The 20,293-nt window shown below is 39.3% G+C and overlaps 1 protein-coding gene across 6 annotated transcripts in view; it reads left to right on the top strand.

Annotated features, from left to right (window-relative positions):
• LOC115583254 (putative selection and upkeep of intraepithelial T-cells protein 1 homolog) overlaps nucleotides 1-20,293 on the top strand; it is a 108,624-nt gene that overhangs the window by 80,940 nt on the left and 7,391 nt on the right. The window contains exons 1-8 of one of the 6 annotated variants that reach the window (XM_030419903.1): nucleotides 2,618-3,121; nucleotides 5,523-5,849; nucleotides 7,265-7,300; nucleotides 8,880-9,158; nucleotides 9,336-9,473; nucleotides 11,316-11,396; nucleotides 11,534-11,610; nucleotides 11,701-13,841. In XM_030419903.1, the coding sequence (XP_030275763.1) occupies nucleotides 3,025-3,121; nucleotides 5,523-5,849; nucleotides 7,265-7,300; nucleotides 8,880-9,158; nucleotides 9,336-9,473; nucleotides 11,316-11,396; nucleotides 11,534-11,592 (1,017 nt within the window). In that variant the 5' untranslated portion in view covers nucleotides 2,618-3,024 and the 3' untranslated portion in view covers nucleotides 11,593-11,610; nucleotides 11,701-13,841. Of the gene's footprint in view, nucleotides 1-2,617; nucleotides 3,122-5,522; nucleotides 5,850-6,323; nucleotides 6,788-7,264; nucleotides 7,301-8,879; nucleotides 9,159-9,335; nucleotides 9,474-11,315; nucleotides 11,397-11,533; nucleotides 11,611-11,692; nucleotides 13,842-20,293 lie in introns of those variants that run through there. The other 5 variants (XM_030419901.1, XM_030419899.1, XM_030419900.1 and 2 more) reach the window with 5 other exon arrangements.

Below are 20,293 nucleotides of genomic sequence, written 5' to 3'. Positions count from 1 at the left end.
GTGTGCAAAAGACGCTATATGTGGAACACAAGAGAAAGGTTAATAAATGAAAACAATTTTCTTGAGTCCTTGATTCAATTTATCTGTAGTATATGCTGCAGATGATTTATCAGTCTGTGGTGGCAAGATTGTCGTTTTTTTTCCATTCTGCTGGCGAGGTGGCATCAGACACAAGCATGCAAGGCAGCAGGGTAAACTACTTGGTGGTGGAGAGATGTACACTGAAGATGTGGGAGGCCATTCAGAACAACCACCAGGATCATCCACTTCATAACATCTTTATGGATCAAGAAAAAAAGGCAGTGGTGGACATCTCCCCTTTCTTCACTGCAGGATAGATAATAATTGTACTTTTTTTTACAGGGAAATAGCTTGGTCTGCTTGAATGCTGCACCCATATTATATATGTGTGTGTGTATATATATAAATCATCTATCATCATGATATTCCATGAAAAGGGTAGCACTTTTTTATTTACTTAACCAGTCAGCTGAGAACCACTGCCCTTGATTAGCTGAACAAGTCCCAAAATACACTCCACACAAACGGGCACATACAGTAACAAAGGCTATGACACATCAATACAGGACATGACGCTGTATAGGTGTGAAGTGGTTAAAAAAAGTTTTCCAAGGTATGTTTTTTTAGACTGATGCAGACCTACATCATTAGAAGATAGGACAATTACATAATGCTTTCTTTGATTGTTGTACAGTCTGCTGATTGATGCCTACATGATAATTTATGTAGCCTATAAAATAATCACTCACTTCTCTGCATTTTGCTGTTCTCGGGTTTCCGTTAATGACATGAACAATGACAAACCTATTTGTTAATAGCAAAAACACAATATGTCGCTGCAAAAGACATTGCAAAGAAAGTTTTATGTTCACTAAAGTTTTATCAAAATTTTAGATCAATCTTCAGTCAAATAGTCGTTTAGTAAATGTACAGCAGTAGGGAAAAATCCTCCATCCAGGCGCTGCTTCTACCGAGTTTCCGAAACCCCGACTGTCCCTGAACCAACCACGATTACGTAGTGCACCCTAGCATAGTTGCCAACTCTCCCGATTCACGCGGGAGACTCCCGATTTTTAACCCCATCTCCCTCGATGCTCCCGGTCAGTAATTTCTCCCGTTAATCTCCCGATTTTACAGTAAAGGAAACAAATAAGATTGTGGGGTATATTTGTTGCAGTATCTGGCAACCCTGGCCTGCCTGTGCGGATGAGCAGGTGTGTGATTGTTCGGCTTTTCCGACCTGATCTCGTGAATCATGCAAATCCGTTTTTTTTGGGGGGGGGGGGGGGGGCGTTGCGCAAGGCACGGGTCGGGTATTGGACGTGATATTACGAGCGAATGGCGAATTTAAGTTGCACACAGTGACAAGCACCACACCCCAAGTTATCTTGAAATTGATTGATATTTTCATTACTGCTATCTGTATAATTTCCACAAGTCACCGTTTAAGTTGAGTGACTGAAATCCTCGTCATCCTATTCAAAGGCTGTAACAGGCGACTCATCGAACCGGGGTGAAGTTAGTTTCAGTTTGGATATTCTGTGGATATCTACTCGGGTCCAGCTGAGACTTTACTGAGGTTCTCCCAGTGTGAGCAGCAGGAGGACGGTCAGCTCACTCTCAGAGCCTTGCTGAACCACTGGAGACTGATTTAGGGACCGTCATTAAATTACTTAGCATAAACATATTAATACAAAATAATTGCAGTTTTATTCAATATCTTTCATGTCATGTAACCCAGTGACTCCAAACCAGCTGCAGGTTTCATCAGTAAACTGGACGAATGAGACACACCTATTGTTATTGTATAGTGTTTTCTCTATTTAATATGAATATTAATATGCAGAAATTATAATTATTTTTTCTCAATAGCTTCCATGTCATGTGGCCCACTGACTTCTGAAAATAAAAAAATTCTCTAATGCTCAGGATGTGAACATATTTTCAGGCAACAATGTCAGCTTCTACACTATTTTGTCTTAGATTCTGATTCTGAAATTCTGAAAATGATTTTTTTTTTTTTTTTTTAATTTTTTAATCTCACCAGTAGGTGAGATTTAAAGGGTAATTTTGCTATACAAAATTTAGGGGAAACACTGTTCTAAGAATTTTGGACATGTGTGGTTTAAAATACAAGGCAAGAAATTATGACAAATAAATCGCACAACTGGCGAAGGAACCTTGTTACTTGGGCCGATACACCAATGAAAAAAATCTCCCTATTTTTCACAACCCAGTGTTGGCAAGTATGCTCTAGGTATGTTTTTTTAGACTGATGCAGACCTACATCATTAGAAGATAGGACAATTACATAATGCTTTCTTTGATTGTTGTACAGTCTGCTGATTGATGCCTACATGATAATTTATGTAGCCTATAAAATAATCACTCACTTCTCTGCATTTTGCTGTTCTCGGGTTTCCGTTAATGACATGAACAATGACAAACCTATTTGTTAATAGCAAAAACACAATATGTCGCTGCAAAAGACTTTGCAAAGAAAGTTTTATGTTCACTAAAGTTTTATTAAAATTTTAGATCAATCTTCAGTCAAATAGTCGTTTAGTATATTTACAGCAGTAGGGAAAAATCCTCCATCCAGGCGCTGTTTCTACCGAGTTTCCGAAACCCCGACTGTCCCTGAACCAACCACGATTACGTAGTGCACCCTAAGGCAGAGCTTGGCCAACCTTCCAACCCTGAGTGGAACTGTAATCACCACACCGTGTAGTGTACGCTTCCCTTCCAGTCCTCCCACTGCACTTCATTGATAGCAGCCGTCCGCAGGTTGTTGTCTGTGGTTATCACTGTTAGATTCTAACTTTTCCTGTAAGCCTCTTGGATGATTGTTACCTTGTGCAGGTGTTGAAGAGCTGCTGATACCCAACGGCACTTTAATCAAGGCATTTAACCTCCGTTAACGGTCGGTCGCGTGCAGTCAGTTTCTCTAACCGCCGCTAGCTAAACACAGCTGAGCTCTGAGCTAGCTGTCACCGGGACACCATGTCGGGATTTAAACTTCTACTGACACCTCTGGAGAGTCTGTTCGTGTTTGTCTGTCTGCTGATGTTGGTTGGGGAAATACTCAGTCAGCAAAACGGTAAGAAAGTTAAAATGCACTATTGGGTTTGGGCAACTTGGGGAGTTCGGTAAAGTTGGAAAGATATTCACAGATTCGAACTCACGGATCAATAAATCTGAATTGAAACGTTTTTCATATACAAATGATGCCTCTGTCCCACCGTAATAGCATAGACTTCGAGCTACAAGGACCAAAACCCCGATTTTTTACAAAAATAAGCCATCCTCCGAGCTCGACGGACAGCATTGATCTCTATGCGCCGCCGGCAGCCGGGCGAGTGCGCATATCAAAAATCCGTCTGCAAACAAAAATCAATAACTCCACTGTTATACAGTACAGAGACTCCAAAATCACTACACACATCAAGGGTCTCCCTATGGTCATACTACAACAGCTGTTTTGAAAAAATTTGCCTTTTTATAATTTTGGTGAATTTTCATTGGTATTAATCATTACTATCTTCCTATAATCATCACTAACTCCACTGTTATATAGGCTAGTACAGAGACTCCAAAATCACTACACACATTAAGGGTCTCCTTATGGTCATACTTCAACAGCTGTTTTGAAAAAATGTGCCTTTTTATAATTTTGGTGAATTTTTGTTTATTTTGTATTCGGTCATCGACACAGTCGCCCTCACTGTCACTGTCACTGTCTGCTGTAGCGCTCTAACAGTGGTTGACAGGTCTCAGACTCCGTATGGAATTGTTGTGTTCAAGCCACGTCAAAATTAATACACATATACATGACTTGGATCGATGAGCAGGGTGATCAGAATGTTTTTCCTGGTTAGCGGAAATGGTTACTTGGTGTTAAAGATGGCGCCACGGTGTGTAATTAAACACGGTTTAAGTGTTTCATTCCTGTACAGCTCTTCCACTCTTCCGTCTTTATTTATCAATCATCTCACACTTTATGTCCCTGTTTGCTTACATTGTTTATATAATAGTCACTGTTTGTTAATTGTTTATTGTCTTCAATGCATGCACCTTATTCATAAACTACACCTCCAGCACATCTGTCACACCACACAGCTAGCCTGACGTCACAGTCAAACTGTAGTCTTTTAACACATACTTCTGAATTATCTCAGAATTGATTGTGTATCGAAGTGTGAAGAGAAACGTTAATCGTGAAGGATACGAGACAGCTAACGGGTTAAGCGTGGTGGTAGCTCTGTATCAGTACAGCTGTGTACAACCAGCTGACTGGAGGCTCGGCATGAGAGACATGTGCAGTAGTGTTGTGAAGGAATCCACCCTCCCCTTCCTGTTCTGCATTGCCATGGTGATGAATTGTGACGTGCTGTACACGCAATGATCTGTAGTTTATGAATGTCAAGTCAGCAATGTTTTATTGCATGTTTTATTCCTTAAACAGGCACTATGTAGTTCAGGAGAAGGAATTCAAACTCAAAATTTTAATATTTACAGTATTAATGAGGTGATAATACAAACTTTGATCCATCAGTGAATCAACAAGCTTTTCTCAGAGAAAAATAAGGTCCCAGAACACTGTTAGTAGCTAGAGAGGTGGCAGGGTCCGCCACATATAAACAAAGTTAAACAGTAGAAATTGTTTTGTCCTTTAAATTCAGTTTGTTTATTCAGTTTATTCTGTCATGAAAACAGAGAGAGTTTGTTTAGGCTAAATAAAGTTGTTCAGTCAATTAAGTTTTTTCTCTTCTTGTTAACATTTCTGTTGTGCACCTTTTATAATGATCTGTCTGAAGTTTGTCTGTCAGTGTTTCAGAAGGTGAAGTCATCTTTTTAGATGCTGTAAAATAGATATCACAGGGTTGCCAGGTCTGTCTAACAAAACCAGCCCAATAACCAGCCTACCAGAACTCAAAATGTGCCCTTACCAAACCATATACACTGCTTTTTAAAGTCCAGCAGTATTGCTATTACTGATAAATGTAGCCAAAGTTCTGTGTTGTACTAAGTAAAATCAGAAAATATAAGCATTTTAAATAATCAAATATATTTCTTGTGTGTGCCCTCGTATTTTATGGTATAGCCTCTTAATTTTGCTTTCAAGGTGTAGCAGATTGATCTATTTAACTTTAAAATGTGCAGAGCTTCTCTAAAGGGTGGTCCACCCACCATAGTCTCACAAAATCATCAAACAACACATCAGAAAATATCTATCTTCAAATGTTTCTGAACACAGTTTTCATATCCAGGTCATCCAGGTCTGATGATGTCATCACTGAAATAAAGCTGAGGTTGCATTAGTCACACAAACTGATTTATCAAAGCTTCTCCTGAGGGAGAATATTTCAGTAGGTGTGATGTGGAGGAACATTTAGAGACAGAAATAATTTGACTATTAACTAACATGCTTGTAAACTGTTTTCACCTGACGGCTCTTTGTTGAACATCATGATTAATTTTACTTTATTTTTCATGTCCAGGTGTCAAAGTGGTCGTGGAAGAAGACAGTGATGCTGTTTTACCCTGTTTGATCAACACCAAGGAGGACATCACATTAAAGCTATTTGACTGGAAGAAAGATGGTCAGAAGGAGGTGTTCATGTATGATGCAGGCAATCATTACAATAACGGCCATGGAAGTCCAGATCTGCAGTTCAAAGGTCGAGTCTCACATTTTCAAGATCAACTGATGAACGGCAACGCCTCCATAAAGATCCAGAATACAAAGATGGCCGACAGCGGGAACTACATCTGCATTTTTCCACGTCTTCAGCCGAGACAAACCTTCAACATTGAGCTTGTTGTTGGTGAGTATTTTCATTAAACAGTGAATTTGCTGTATGAAAAGATCTCCAGCTGTTGTTGTAGGTTTGACTGTCGTTTCTTCTGAGTCCTTTTAGTCTCCTGTTACAATCAGTTACACCTGTTGACACCTGATAATCTCTAATAGTTGTCATACTGTCTACATCTACAATATCTTTCTAACTTAAAGTGCAGTTTGGATCATCATACTGTAATATTTATACTTCTGTTATAGGCTACTTAGGGAATTTCCTTTTTCCTCTGGTTATAATGCTCTCACACAGCCATCATGAACTCTAATATTGTAAACAAATACTGTTTTTATTATTTGTTTCAAGAGAGGAGTTATCTAATGACCATTTTAATCCTCTAGCTAATTATCAAGCTAAATATCCAACACGTTAGTTAATGTCAAAGACTGCGGTGGAAGACAACGGTAAAATATTTCCTTTCTCTAACACTGGATTTATTTATGCCTGAATTTTTAAAGTGTGGGGGCTTTTATTTTGCCGTGGCGGTGCGCCACAGTCAATTACATGTAGAGGAAACCCTGATAAAGATATGAATGAAGAACCAGGAAGAAAAACAGATCAGCCATGTCTGCTCACTAGACTTGTTTGAATGTGTGTATGTAAACATATTTTCTCATGGATTTTTCTTCTTTCTTTCCTAACAAACTGGACCTGCAAGTTTTCCTTCTGTCTGCCTGTAATCTCAGCTCAGGTGTTTAATACAGTTGCTGCTGCTCCTGCATGCTCCAACCACTCCTGCTTTCTCTTGTAAACAGACAACAGTTCAGTATCATCACATAATTTAGATATAATGAATGTATTTATTTACCACCAAATTCTGCAAAGCTGATTTTATATGCTGCAGTGTTTACATGCATGTTGTCTTTATCTTCTTCTTCTCTGTTTTACATGCTGCCAGCAGCAGGACTCTGGTAGGTCACCTGTATGTGCAACAGTGTGGATTTGTTGTATCCTCAGGCACAGTGACCCACTCATAGAAATACTGCTGCATAGTGTGACTAGAGGCTAATTTTACCTTTAAACAGAGCCATGCTAACTGTTTCCCCTGCTTACAGTCTTTATGCTAAGCTAAGCTAACTAGCACTAACTGCTGCTTGTGGTTTCAATCTTCTAACTCTGCAACATGATACACGTATTTCTACTGAATGTGCCTGCTGCCATCTATCTATCTAACTTCTTCCTGCTTAGTTCAATCTGACAGATTCTGACACTTCTTGTCATCCATTTAATTAGTAGATGAAAGTTTCAGAATGCAGCTCCCTCATTAAATATGTGGCCTTTGTTGTGTGAATTAGCGCCTCTGCTCATGTTGAAAAATTAATCCAGTCTTGACATGTTGACAATGACAAGTTCATAATATCGCCCATCCATTTGACTTTATCTTTCAGAACGGCTCTTGAGAGACCGATCAGGAGAAATCCCAGGTGAGTGATGATGTCACTGATCTCTGTACCTGTAAGGTGTGCTACAGCTCTCTGTGCCTCAGTAACATTCAAAGGTTCTGATCCAGTAACTCCATGTAGACGTGTTGTTCTCACAGTGCAGCAGGTTGACATGAGCAGAGGAACCAACCAACATCATGTCAGCTGATCACTTCATGGAATCAGCTTTGATTTGCTTCTTTAATCATAAAATTCTTCACAGTTATTTTATTAGATGTAACACTGAAGTATTTTTATCCTGATATATTTAAAGACAGAAGGATTAATAGGTGATGAGTTCTGATTATGACGATGTTACTGATCTCTACATCTGCAGTGTTTATCAGCTGTTCAGACACCAACACAACGTTCACTCTGGTCCACCTGATATTTAGTAAATGTCAGAGGCCACTAATTAATACAGCCTACATAACTACTAATGTTCTGCAATATTCTTAAGGCTGGCTAGAGAGGATAAACAGTCAGGGAACACTACAAACACATTCACTAATTCAGTCAGAGCAAGAACATCTGTGCAAACAGATACAACAATATTATTACTCAGTTTTTCTGCAGCATGCTGTAACTGCTGTAACTGCACAGCTTTGTTTGGTGGCATTAATTCATTGTTACAAGAAGAACAGGTTTGCATGTATGTATAATTTATTCCCTCAGCTTAGAATACGTAGAACTGGTGTTTATAGAGTGACGCTATTTTCGAAGTGAAAGGACATTTTAGCCCATTTCAAGTAGAAACCTTGGACCATAACCTGACAGTAACCTGTAAAAGTAAACGTGCTGTGTGTTTATATGAAGTATTGTGTCTAACGTTTTGAATGATACTCAGATTCTGGGTCACAAAGTTGTAGCACACATTGCAGATCTAGAAATCTGTGACATCATCGATCAACTTGGGCCTGTGATTTCTCCTGATCGTCTCTTAAGACTCGACTGAGTCACGATCCAAAAGGCCCAAAAGCCATTACCACTTTTTGAAATTACAATTAAAGTTGAAAGATGCTTTTCTTGTGTAATGATTTTATGATTCTATGAAAATGTGATCAAAATTAAGCTGTGATCCATAATTGAACTGAGCTGCAGTAAAAACTTAAAAGGTAACACTTAAAGGGATATTCCGATGTAAATTTAATCCATGTTCTAACACACCTTGACACCAAGTAGGACCCCCCTCTCGAGAGATACAGTTTGCAGAGCGCTAGCATACGTAGCTTTAGCATCCTCAGAAACGACCGCACGACAACAATACACTGCAGTAAATGGATCCAAATATAAACCGCCACCAAAAAGCCACAAATAATGCTCAGAACAGCACCAAACTTCAGCAACAGTACAAATAGGGTCTCAGCACATAGTCCGGGGCATCTAACCTCCGCTAGCTTAGCTGGTTAAAGCTCTTCAGCCAGTTGACTTCTTAAATTCTTGAAGAGTGTGAATGCACAAGGTTGAATTTGGTTTGTAGTGGTGAACTAATTTACAATACAGCCACAGCCAGTGAGGGTAGAAACACAAAAACATGTCGTTACTACATTAAAATGTTATTTATTTTTTGTTATGTTCACAGCTGCATCTCCAGAGCCGTACATCACAATACTGGATCAAACAAAGGACTGGTCTCTGCTGCAGTGTAAAGTTCGAGGAGCTTCTCCAAAACCTAAAGTGGAGTGGCAGGACAGCTCTGGAAACATCCTTCCTGTTGAGGAGCCTCAGGTCTCAGAGAAAGGAGGTCGTTACTACGTTACCCACAACACCACTGTGACCAAGACAGGACGCTACCGCTGTGTGGTCACTCAGGAGGAAATTAGCCATCAGATTAATGCCGAGACCTTCGTGTTTATCTGTGGTGAGATTTTTGTCTTGATGTTTTACTCATCAAATGAATTTAATTCTGCATGTGTTATAAGTTTAAAGTGTTTTAAACACCTTTAAATGTTGTTCTGTGTAGTCTATGTTCAGTGTGATGTCCATGATAATCAGTAACACTTTGAGTTTAACGTGAACTCTTTGTGACATGTTTCAGAGAAACTCGTCGAGGACCAAACCACCAAAGTGGCCGTTGGATGGCTGGCTGTTGCATTTGTTTTAGGAGCAGCAGTTCTTGCTGCAGTACCGTTTGGGCTTAGAGCTGCAAAACACATCACAGTCTGGTTTAATCGAGGTAAGTTCATGTTATGTATTGGATCAACACAGGAGGTTTGCCAGGATAATATTTATAAGTTCCTTATTTCTTTGTTCCATCTGAGAACAAACCAGGGAAAAACATGAAAATGCTCGTATGTCAGAATGATAATATCAAATGTTACTGCTTGATCTGATTTGCTGATAATTGGCAGATTTCTTGCCAATTTGGAGCAATTATAACACATTCAAACCTCATCCAAACTAAGACAGGACAGTAATGTTACATGACCTAACATACAGTAATGAAGGAGGTAGTGATGCACCTGGTCAAATGAGTTTTACAAAAACTTTTTTTCCTGCGAAAACTCTGATTTGTTTCACACATTATACATTTTTTATTTTTTATTTCTGCAGATTTTTTTTCCTCCCACTCAGCTTTGTACATGAGCGAAGAAAAATTCTCCTGGGGACTTTTTGCTCACTGTTTTGCCACATGACAATTGTTTTTATCCCAGAAAATCTTTTCCCCCATGTTTTCACAGATGGGAAAACACATTACAGACATGAGATGATTGATTGTGGCAAAACAGTTTTTTCCACCTTTTCTTCAGTCATGAACACAGGAGAGAAAACAATTTAGATCAAACTCAGACAATGGATCACCAGAAAATCACCCAAAAAAATAAAAAATCTTCACTGGCCCCTTAGTTTTCCATACAGTTCACCCCAAATCAAAGAAAAATATTTCTTTACCTACCTTTAATGTTTGTTATCCATCTCGATAGTTTTGGTATTCGTTTTGCAGATTTGGGCCGCAAAGATATTTACCTTCTCTCAGATATTGTTGAGATTTTGGTGCTCAAAGTGGCAAAAAAAACAACAACAAAAAAAAAACATTTGAAAACCTCAACAGCAATGTCTGGTTACAGAAATCATGAGCTGGTTAATTAAGATAATCAACAGCTAATTTTGTGTCCATGAGTAGACGCACGCTTTCTTCTGCCTGGTGATACTGAAAGAAAATAGTTCCTACAGGAACATAAACAAGGTCTGTGGATTATCTTGAGTCACCAACTCTCAGAGGAACAAAAAATAAATAAACAACACAACCTTTCAGCTTATGTATCATTTAGCTGGCTGCAGGAATGAATGTAAAACAAAATACACTCAACTAGTTTTCCAAATCTGCAGGTGTGATGCTCCTGTTGTGTGTTGTTGGCCTGAATATCTCCGGCTGTAACCTTTAAAGGAACAGTTCATCACTCTGAGATCAGTGTTAGCTTTCTTTAAAAGAGAGACAAGACACTGATGTCTGTCAAAGAGCTTCACTGCTGGAGGGATGGCCCTCAGTAGGAAAATGAAAATACCTTTTATAATTGGTGCTACATGAGCAGAGAAAACAGAGAGAAAGGGCCGAGGTGTTCCCTTCTGCTCAAAAGCTAGAAAGCCTGGCTGACACACTGGTCCCAGGTAAAGATGATAAAGAGTATTACATATTAGTGAAATTGAAAAAATATGCAAAATATTGTGTTCAGGGAGTTAAATGAAAAAAAAACAGTGCCAAATAGAATAACAGTAGAAGTGAAAGATCCATTAAAAATGCAAACAGACTTTTGAAACATCACACAGAATCTTTTGTTGGCCTCCACAATCATTTCTATGTAATATAAAAGTTGTTCCTCACAACATTGTGGCAGCTGTGGAATTTTCTCTGCATGTTTCTCCTTCATTTAACAGCTGTAGTCAAGCTTATACTGCCCTCATGTGGAAAAGAAAAAGACCCACACATTTATCCATTGCCTGGTAATAACACACACCTTTTAGATGCTATTCATGCTAAATCATGACCTGTCGCTTGTTTTGGTTCTGTGACTCACAGGTGTAGCTGCAGATCCAGAACCAACTACCACCTCTAATGATCTAACAAATGAAATACCACTGCTGCAGGTTGGAGTTACAGGTGATTATCCAAAATGTTCTGAGTGGCAGGACAGTTCTGGAAACATCCTGCTACAGAACCACAGGTCTCAGATGTAATCTAAACTTAGTGTATGTTATTACTTTATTTAATGTAGACTTTTGTTTTGTTTTCTGCAGGTGACCATCAGAATGAAAACGGTTCATCTAAAGTTCCTCCAGAGATAGTGATCGTTTGACAGCTTGCTGTTGTAAAGGTGTGTGTGTGTGCGCATTATTATCTTTAATGTCACAATCCAAACCACATCTGTAACATTAACTCCTCCTCCTATTGGTCAGGGTGGCAGATTACCCTCGAACCAGATGGTCAAAACTGCAGCTGCTTCCTTCGTTCTCTCCTCTCCACCTCTCTCCCACGGGCCTGCCTGCCCTCCAGTACTCTTCTCCTGGTCTCTTCTCACTGCAGTTAGACGAGGTCCTGCCAGTATTTCAGATCAGTTTCCACCAGCAGCTGCGACTGAGGAACACCAAGCAAGTTAGCAGTGAGCTGCTATCCCTGCAAAGTATAGGAACGAACTGATTCCTCCTCTGCCTACCTGCACAGCAAGAACAGCATTCAACCTTCTCCTGCCTGGCTCATCAGCAAAGGAACCACCGGCACCTTTTCTCCATAGACTGGTAACATGGAACTGGGCCTGAATGCTTTGCATAGCACGACTAAGCACAGGAGTTTAACTCTGGTTGATGTGTTCAATCAGTGTGTTTTTTTTTACTGTTTTGGTGTTATTGTGATCTCAGGTCAGGTTATTGGTAGTTTGCTTTCATAGACGGTTAATTTGAGGTTGAATGCTGCTTCACAGACTCAGGGTATTTGCATGCAACTCGCCATCTTCTCTAACTGGGCATCACGTCACACATACACACACACACACACACCTGTATATAGTACATGTTCGTTAGATTGTTTGTTTTCATCTTTATGTTAAATTAAGGCTTTTGAACCTTCTTGCTGTCTATTTAATATTGTACAAGACTGAATGTTGCCAACCTCTACACTGTCAAAAGCTCCAAAATCCTTCAAGCATTACAGCTGTTACGGTACATTTAGTTGTAGTTATGAAGTTAAATATTAATCAGAGTTATAAACAGTTTACTACCTTTTTATGAGACAGATTTGGTAGATTTGTGATGTTTTCCCTTCTTCAAGGGTGGTGATCAAATGCAAACTGGATCTTAATATTTATCATAATTAATAATTGTCCCTGATAATCATTAATTATTATTGATAGCCAATTTAACCCAAAACTCCCCATTAATGTTGCTGTCAGCTGTCATTAAAAGCTATTTTTGTCAAAAGTTTATTAAGCTTTAAAAAAAATGATCCGAATCCTTAAAATGCATATAAACACGTCTTATTTGGTGTTCAGGGGTTCTTTAGTGAGAATGTGATTATGTCAGCTTTTTTTTACCTGCACTGTTTATCTTTCTTGTTTGAGCTCAATAGAACAAGTATATATTGGAAAATAGTCAGATACGTTTGTCGATACAATGTCCGATTGTATGATGTAAAACCCTTTTCTACGCTCTGAACTGTTTTGTTTTTCTACATGTTGTTAATGAAATTAAGTATTACTCTTGTTTTTCACTGGAAAAAGTAAAGGATGGTACAGTGATGACTGGCTGTAACTTGGTTAGGACAGGTCAGATGCAGATGTTTTTCTTTACTTACTGTTACTGTAATACAAGTCAGAGTTATCAGCTATTGCCTATTTGCTACGTTTGATCATCGTCATTGCATTAATGAGGTTGTTTGTCGAGGAGGTCAAAGATTTTAAATAAGTTAAAAAGAAGGGAAAAAATAATTATTTAAAAAATTCTTCTTCTAATCTGCCGTCAGTGTCACAGGTGAACTGTTGTTTTTCATCAGATAAACAGAAACATTTAATGAACTCATTCTGAGATACGAGCCTCCTCGAGTTCCATCGTAGCTGGTGGTTATATCAGATGCAGCAGTTACGAGTATTTTTGTGTTTTCTTTCTGTTTTATGATCAAAGTGTCGCTCTAACACCATTAGTAGTCAGTTACTGATCCAGTGCAACTGTTGCAGGACAGCTGACTTCATCTTTTCAGTCATTATACACATGATCAGAGGAAAGTTTGAGTCCCTGCAGTTTTCATTCAAACACTTTCCAGGAGAGTTAAAACTCCCCTGGAAGAAAACATGAATGCTTCCAGTCGTATTCAGAAGATGGTGGAGTTGTACACTTCAGCCTCTTGTGAACAAATGTGAGTTTTACAAAGACAATGAAGAAGAACTTACCAATTACCTCAACTCCTGTTTGTCAAACTAACACAGAGATAACTTTTTGCTGCAACTGTCATTTTCTCTTCCCCTGACTGCTCTCCACTTGATCGGCTCTAACGTAAGTTTGTTAGTGATTGGTTACTGCTGCTACATCCAAGGACCAAATTAAAATATCAAATTGACAGACTTTCATTGATTTTTTTGTATCATTAGGGCCCGAGCACTATTTGTGCTAGGACCATATTGTTTCTGTAAGTTCAAATTGTTCATAGAGTAAAACCACAAGCCGACACACACTTTTTCCTTTGCTGTGATCACATTAAAAACATGAACATTATTATTTAAAGTTCAGAGAGCATTTTTAGGCTCAGACTGAATTAGCTGTAAACAAACAGTTGAAGTGAGAGTGGAAAAAAAGCATTCAGAGAAAAATCTGCCCATCACTGGTGCAGCTGAGGAGCCTGTGAACTATCCTGACTAAAAGGCCTTTTGGATTTATTTCAGGTCCCGTTTTCTATTTTATATAAATAAGTACTTGGTTTAAAACAAGGTTGACATGTAAAAACCTTCAGTCAAATAAAGCCTCATTCAGAGACATAGAAAGTAATCAAAACTAAAACATCAAGACATTAAAACAGCATCTGAAAGACAGAACGGGAAAAAAAGCTGATATAATAAGCTACAGATAAAAAAAAATGTATTAAATTAACGACTTATTTGAAAGCCACAGTGAACAGTTATGAATTAGATGAGTGGACAGTTTTACTTCAATTACATTACTGACTATTTTTAAATAAGTGACTGTATCAGAACAAACATTTTAAATAACCCTCCTGATCCCCGTACAAGTAAACCAAACGTGTTCAGTCCTGAGAACATTTAGTGCTTTACAGACCAGTAATATGATTTTAAAGTGCAGGTAACAATGAGGCTGCATAATGATCATATAAACTACTGTAGCTACTCAACATGACCTTTTATCTGTCTGCTTGGTGACATCACAGGCAGCACTTCAGGTATATTGATCAGCTGCTGGTAAAACATTATAAACTCTCACAGCTGCTGTTATCATGTGATAAGAGATGGAGAGAGGCTAACTTACTCAGACATTATACAAAACACATGGTTCCTAAATCAGTCATTCCCAGAATAGGAATAGATAATGAAGGTAATGGAAGCCCTGCTCTCCATTACAGAAAGAAAATGTATACATCAAATATAGTTAAAGCTTTGAAAATGCCACTGAGAGGAGACATTGGACTCCATCAAAAGACTCAACACCTTCTTTAAAAATCTATAAAAGCCACAACAGAGTGTAATTAAAAAAAAGGTTTTATTATGTAAATAACCAGCAAAGACAACAGCGCTCACTGTCTGAGCAGGTGAAACCAGAATCAACAAACACCTGCAGCACCTGAAGGAGTTTCATCAGAAGACGGATACTCAGTTTTCCTGCTTCAGGTCCTGTGGCGGCTTGTCTTATTCGTCTCAGCTGCTCGTCCGTCACCTGCAGGAAGAGAAAGAGGAGCAGTGGTAGTTTGATGTCTCTTTGTGGAGGTTAAGTGTTTGTTTGTTTTAAGAGGTTTTGTGTTGTTTTATGTTTGTTTGTATGTTTTTAGAGGTTTTGTGTGTTGGTTTTAGGGGGTTTTGTTTGTTTTTAGGGATTTTGTGTGTTGGTTTTAGGAGGTTTTGTTTGTTTGTTTTTAGAGATTCTGTTTTTGTTTTTAGAGGTTTTTGTATGTTTTTGGAGGTTTTGTGTGTTTGTGCAGGTTTTTATTGTTTTTGGGGGTTTTGCTTGTGTGTGGAGGTTTTGTTTTTGTGGTAGTTGTTTGTACTCCACAAAGAGACCTGGGTCTATTTTTGATGAGTTTTGAGTCTCCTTATGGAGCTTTGAGTCCCTAACTCAGTTGTATTTAGCCTGAAATCACTTTTCATAATTTACGTGGAGTTTTAATTTAATTTGGAAGTAAATTCGAACATTTACAGGTTTTGTTTTACTGAGAGGAAATATTAAAGTCTGGTTACAGTGCCTAAATGCATTTATTTGATCTATTTCATAAAGTATTTAACATGTGTATACACTGAGTGCAACAACATTAGAACCAGTGACAGGTGAAATAAATAACATGGATCATTGTGTTCCAATGTCATGTTCGGCTGTGAAACCATGAGTCCTAGCATTCATGTGGATGTCTCTTTGACAAACACCAGTCACCCAAACACAGCTGCAGACCGAGTACACCCCCTCATGGCAGCAGCACTCCTTGATGGCAGTGCCCCCCCAGCAGGACAACGCGCCTGCAACGCTGAAAAAACTGCTCAGGAACGACCCGAGGAACGTGGGAAAGAGCTCAAGGTGTCAACCTGGCCTCCAGATTCCCCAGATCTCAATCCAACTGAGCTTCCACTGGATGCAGTCTGAGCCAAGAACAATCCACGGGGGCCCCAACGTGGATGGGAGTTGGTTCTGACGCATCCAATAGATGCTCAACTGGAGTGGGATCTGGAGAATGAGGAGGCCAGTTTGACACTTTGGGTTCTTTGCCATGAGGGGGTGTAGTTGGTCTGAACGGTGTTTGGGTGGGTGGTGTTTGTCAAAGAGGATCCACAGAAATGACAGAAGTCAAAGTTTCCCAGCAGAACATTTGATTGAAACAAGATGATCAATGCTCACTTCACTTGTCAGTTGTTTTAATATTGTGGCTGAACAGTGGAGATATACATGTTAAATACTTTTCATATTAAGCATAAATTGAGTTTTTAACTATATTATTCATACTTTCACTGCACTTTGTCTAACAGCTTTAGTTACTAGTTAATTTGCAGATTTATATAAACAATATTAAATATTCTCTGATCAAACATGATGTATTATTATAGATTAAGTTATCCAGCATTAAAAGCAGAAAGTTGAGAGCCAGTGTGCTGCATATGGAGGAAAATTATTAATCAATTGATTAATTGGGTGATGTCGGTATACTTATAAAGCAATTCTGTAGAAAGACAGCTGATTTTTTAGTCTCATTCTCAGGTCGTCAAATAACGCACTTTGTGGCCTATTAACAGGACCCATAGAGTGTCGAGTTGTTAAAAGTGAGAAGACTTATATTTTCATACACATTTTATTTCAAGATACATATATTTTTTAAATCCAATAGCTGTAAAAACATTCCTTGAATCCTGTGGGTTTTGAGGCGGGGCCTCAGTCTGCTCTGGTTGGTCGGTTCACACAAGCCTGATAACCAGGTTTGCCTAGCAGACTACTCACAACTGGATCACTGTTACTCAACTTTTGTGCCTAGAACTCTATGGTGGTGAACTGGCTGTCGTAGCTTACTGCGCTCAACATTGTTTAGCCAACACTGTTAGCCTGAAAAGCTTTATACCACAATGTTTCTCCAGCAAAACAACAACTTCAAAGGCTTCATAAAGCTTATCAACCACTCTCTGAACGCACATTGGTGCACTCGAGTGGAGATGAACCTGAACTGAAAACAACCTTCAGTACACTCATAAGGAGGCAGACAAACTAACAACCGCTCAAGCTGTCTGTAGCTATCAGTTTGCTGAACTTCTACCATGAACATGACCACAACAACTGCTTCCAAACGAAAAACGTCACCACAACACAATCAGATCGTTATTAGTGGCCTGCTGGGCAGTGAGGCCGAGGGCCCTGTAACAGCTTTGTAATGATCTCTGCATGGTGTTATCAAGCAGGATGCTGTTACACACAGTTGCAAAGAAATTGAATTCCTGCAATTTTTTATTTTTATTTTGTTTTATCACAGAGTTCAACATTATCTTCAAGCAAATGCATCGCGCCCATACACACTGAGCTCGCGAGTGAAATCGGCATGGACAGATGAGGGCAGAGACCGGAGCCGCTTCAGTGGCGTCAGGCGAGCTTTTACCGTGGCCCTGAGCATGTCCCTAGCCAGGCACGAGGCCCAACTAAACACATACACATTGTGCACGATTCTACCATACCATAGGTGTGTAACAACAGGGGCCTGTAAGTTGGCGGGATGGCACAAGGGCTCGTAGGATACGCTATTACCAATACCAGCAGCTGATCAAAGGCCTGACTACTGCCATTCATAGAAAACACTGCTATCAGCTCCGATGGACAGCACTCGGGCATTTGCCATTGAAGATAGCTGAAGTCCGGTTAAGTTAACCTGTAACTTACAATGAGAACACCAGGTTTGCCTGGCAGACCACTAACAACTTGATTACTGTCACTGAACTTTTGTCCCTAAACAGCTCTATACAACGAGGCCTCCAAAACAACAAGTTTCTGCTCAGTTCTGATGGTGTTGTAGCTCTTACTTCACTGCACTTCTACCACGAATAAGAATGCAAAGTTAACACCAAGCTCTGCTCAACATAGTTTATACACTCAAAGGACGTAGACAAACTTACAACTGCTCAAGCAAAACCTTAAACATGCTGACAGAATTTAACATGTTTCTAGTAATTCTGCTGGTGTTTGGAGCTCATATGGCTGCATCTCTACCATGAATGAGACCACAAGAACCACCTCTCAACCAAAAACTTCATGACCACGCAGTTGCATGTCAAAAACTGAATACGATCCTTATTAGTGGCCTGCTGGGTGAATAGGCCAAGGCTTATGTTAATGTTGAATCTGCATAAATGAAGCTGTCCATTTAAAATGTATAAGTCTTAGCTCAAAACCCACAGGGTTCAAAGGAAGAGGAAGTCATTTAAACAGGTTTTGTTTTACTGAGAGGAAATATTAACAAGTCTGGTTACAGTGCCTAAATGCATTTATTTGATCTATTTCATAAAGTATTTAACATGTGTATACACTGAGAGCAACAACATTAGAACCAGTGACAGGTGAAATAAATAACATGGATCATTGTGTTCCAATGTCATGTTTGGCTGTGAAACCATGAGTCCTAGCATTCATGTGGATGTCTCTTTGACAAACACCAGTCACCCAAACACAGCTGCAGAGCGAGTACACCCCCTCATGGCAGCAGCACTCCTTGATGGCAGTGCCCCCCCAGCAGGACAACGCGCCTGCAACACTGCAAAAACTGCTCAGGAACGACCCGAGGAACGTGGGAAAGAGCTCAAGGTGTCAACCTGGCCTCCAGATCCCCCAGATCTCAATCCAACTGAGCTTCCACTGGATGCAGTCAGAGCCAAGAACAATCCACGGGGGCCCCAACGTGGATGGGAGTTGGTTCTGACGCATCCAATAGATGCTCAACTGGATTGGGATCTGGAGAATGAGGAGGCCAGTTTGACACTTTGGGTTCTTTGCCATGGGGGGGTGTAGTTGGTCTGAACGGTGTTTGGGTGGGTGGTGTTTGTCAAAGAGGATCCACAGAAATGACAGAAGTCAAAGTTTCCCAGCAGAACATTTGATTGTAACAAGATGATCAATGCCCAATTCACTTGTCAGTTGTTTTAATATTGTGGCTGAACAGTGGAGATATACATGTTAAATAAAATATGATTATATCATTTATATTATATATAAATGAGATCAAATAAATGCAGGCGTTCTAAACAGACAGACTGTTTATATTTCCTCTCAGTAAACAAAAAACATTTAAAATACTACTAAATTTAAAGAGCCGTGTCCTAACAGAGACACTATAGTGGCTTCTGCCAACCCAAACTGTCGGTATTCAACGACCGGTGAATGAGACTCGACTATCCTCTAGAATCATTTACTGATCCTAGAGTATTAATGAACAGCAACTGACAAATCTCACACTTTCTGCCTTTAATTTTTGCGCCTATACTGCACTGACCTTGTTGGACCAGGTGTCTCTCCTCTCCGGGTCTGATCACCATACAGGTCAGAACTGTTCCACCTGAAGCTGAAGACAAGTCCCACTGTTCACCTGGAGAGAGGAGGAAGTACTTTAATACAACATGATGACTACATGCATGTGTGTGTGTGTTTGCGTATATATATTCTGATCATAGCAGTAAAAAAGAAGATGTAGGCTAATCAGATTACAGACACATCGGCAAAAAGGGGATTTCTTAAACAATTATAATTTCATAATAAATAATGTTATAACAGTCTGTAACCATGTGCATGACATCACTTTGGGAGTCTTACATCACTCTGCACTATAAAATATATGATAAAATGATTTAATTAATGTGTTTTTCTAAAGGTAAACCAAATGTATTAAATCCTGAGAACATTGAGTGCTTTATAGACAAGTAATATGATTTTAAAGTCCATCTTTTGACACACAGGGAGTTAGTGCAGCTATTTAAATAACACATTAAACCAGAACTGAGACAAACACACTAAATCCATTCTATGCAGGCTACAATGAGGCTGCATATTGTGTGTTAAACTACTTTAGCTGCTCAAAATGACCTTCTAGATGCTGACATATTAACATACTGAGACATTATAAAACACAACACATGGAGCCTGTTAGCTAACTGTGCTGTACTCTGATATTCAGCTGTAAGATGCTAGTATTAACAAGCTAACATTACACAGATAAGCTAACATTACACAGCAGGATAATGCCTTCATGCTAACACTCTCCAACAGACACACACGCTAGCTAACATGCAAACCTGTCTGTAAAAACATGACGATTAAATGACTCAGACGTCTTTA

This window comes from Sparus aurata, chromosome 6 (assembly GCF_900880675.1).
Source record: "Sparus aurata chromosome 6, fSpaAur1.1, whole genome shotgun sequence".
In the NCBI taxonomy this organism is placed as follows: Eukaryota; Metazoa; Chordata; class Actinopteri; order Spariformes; family Sparidae; genus Sparus; species Sparus aurata.
Note: the sequence above shows the minus strand (reverse complement) of the source record. Positions and strands in the feature narration are given on the sequence as shown.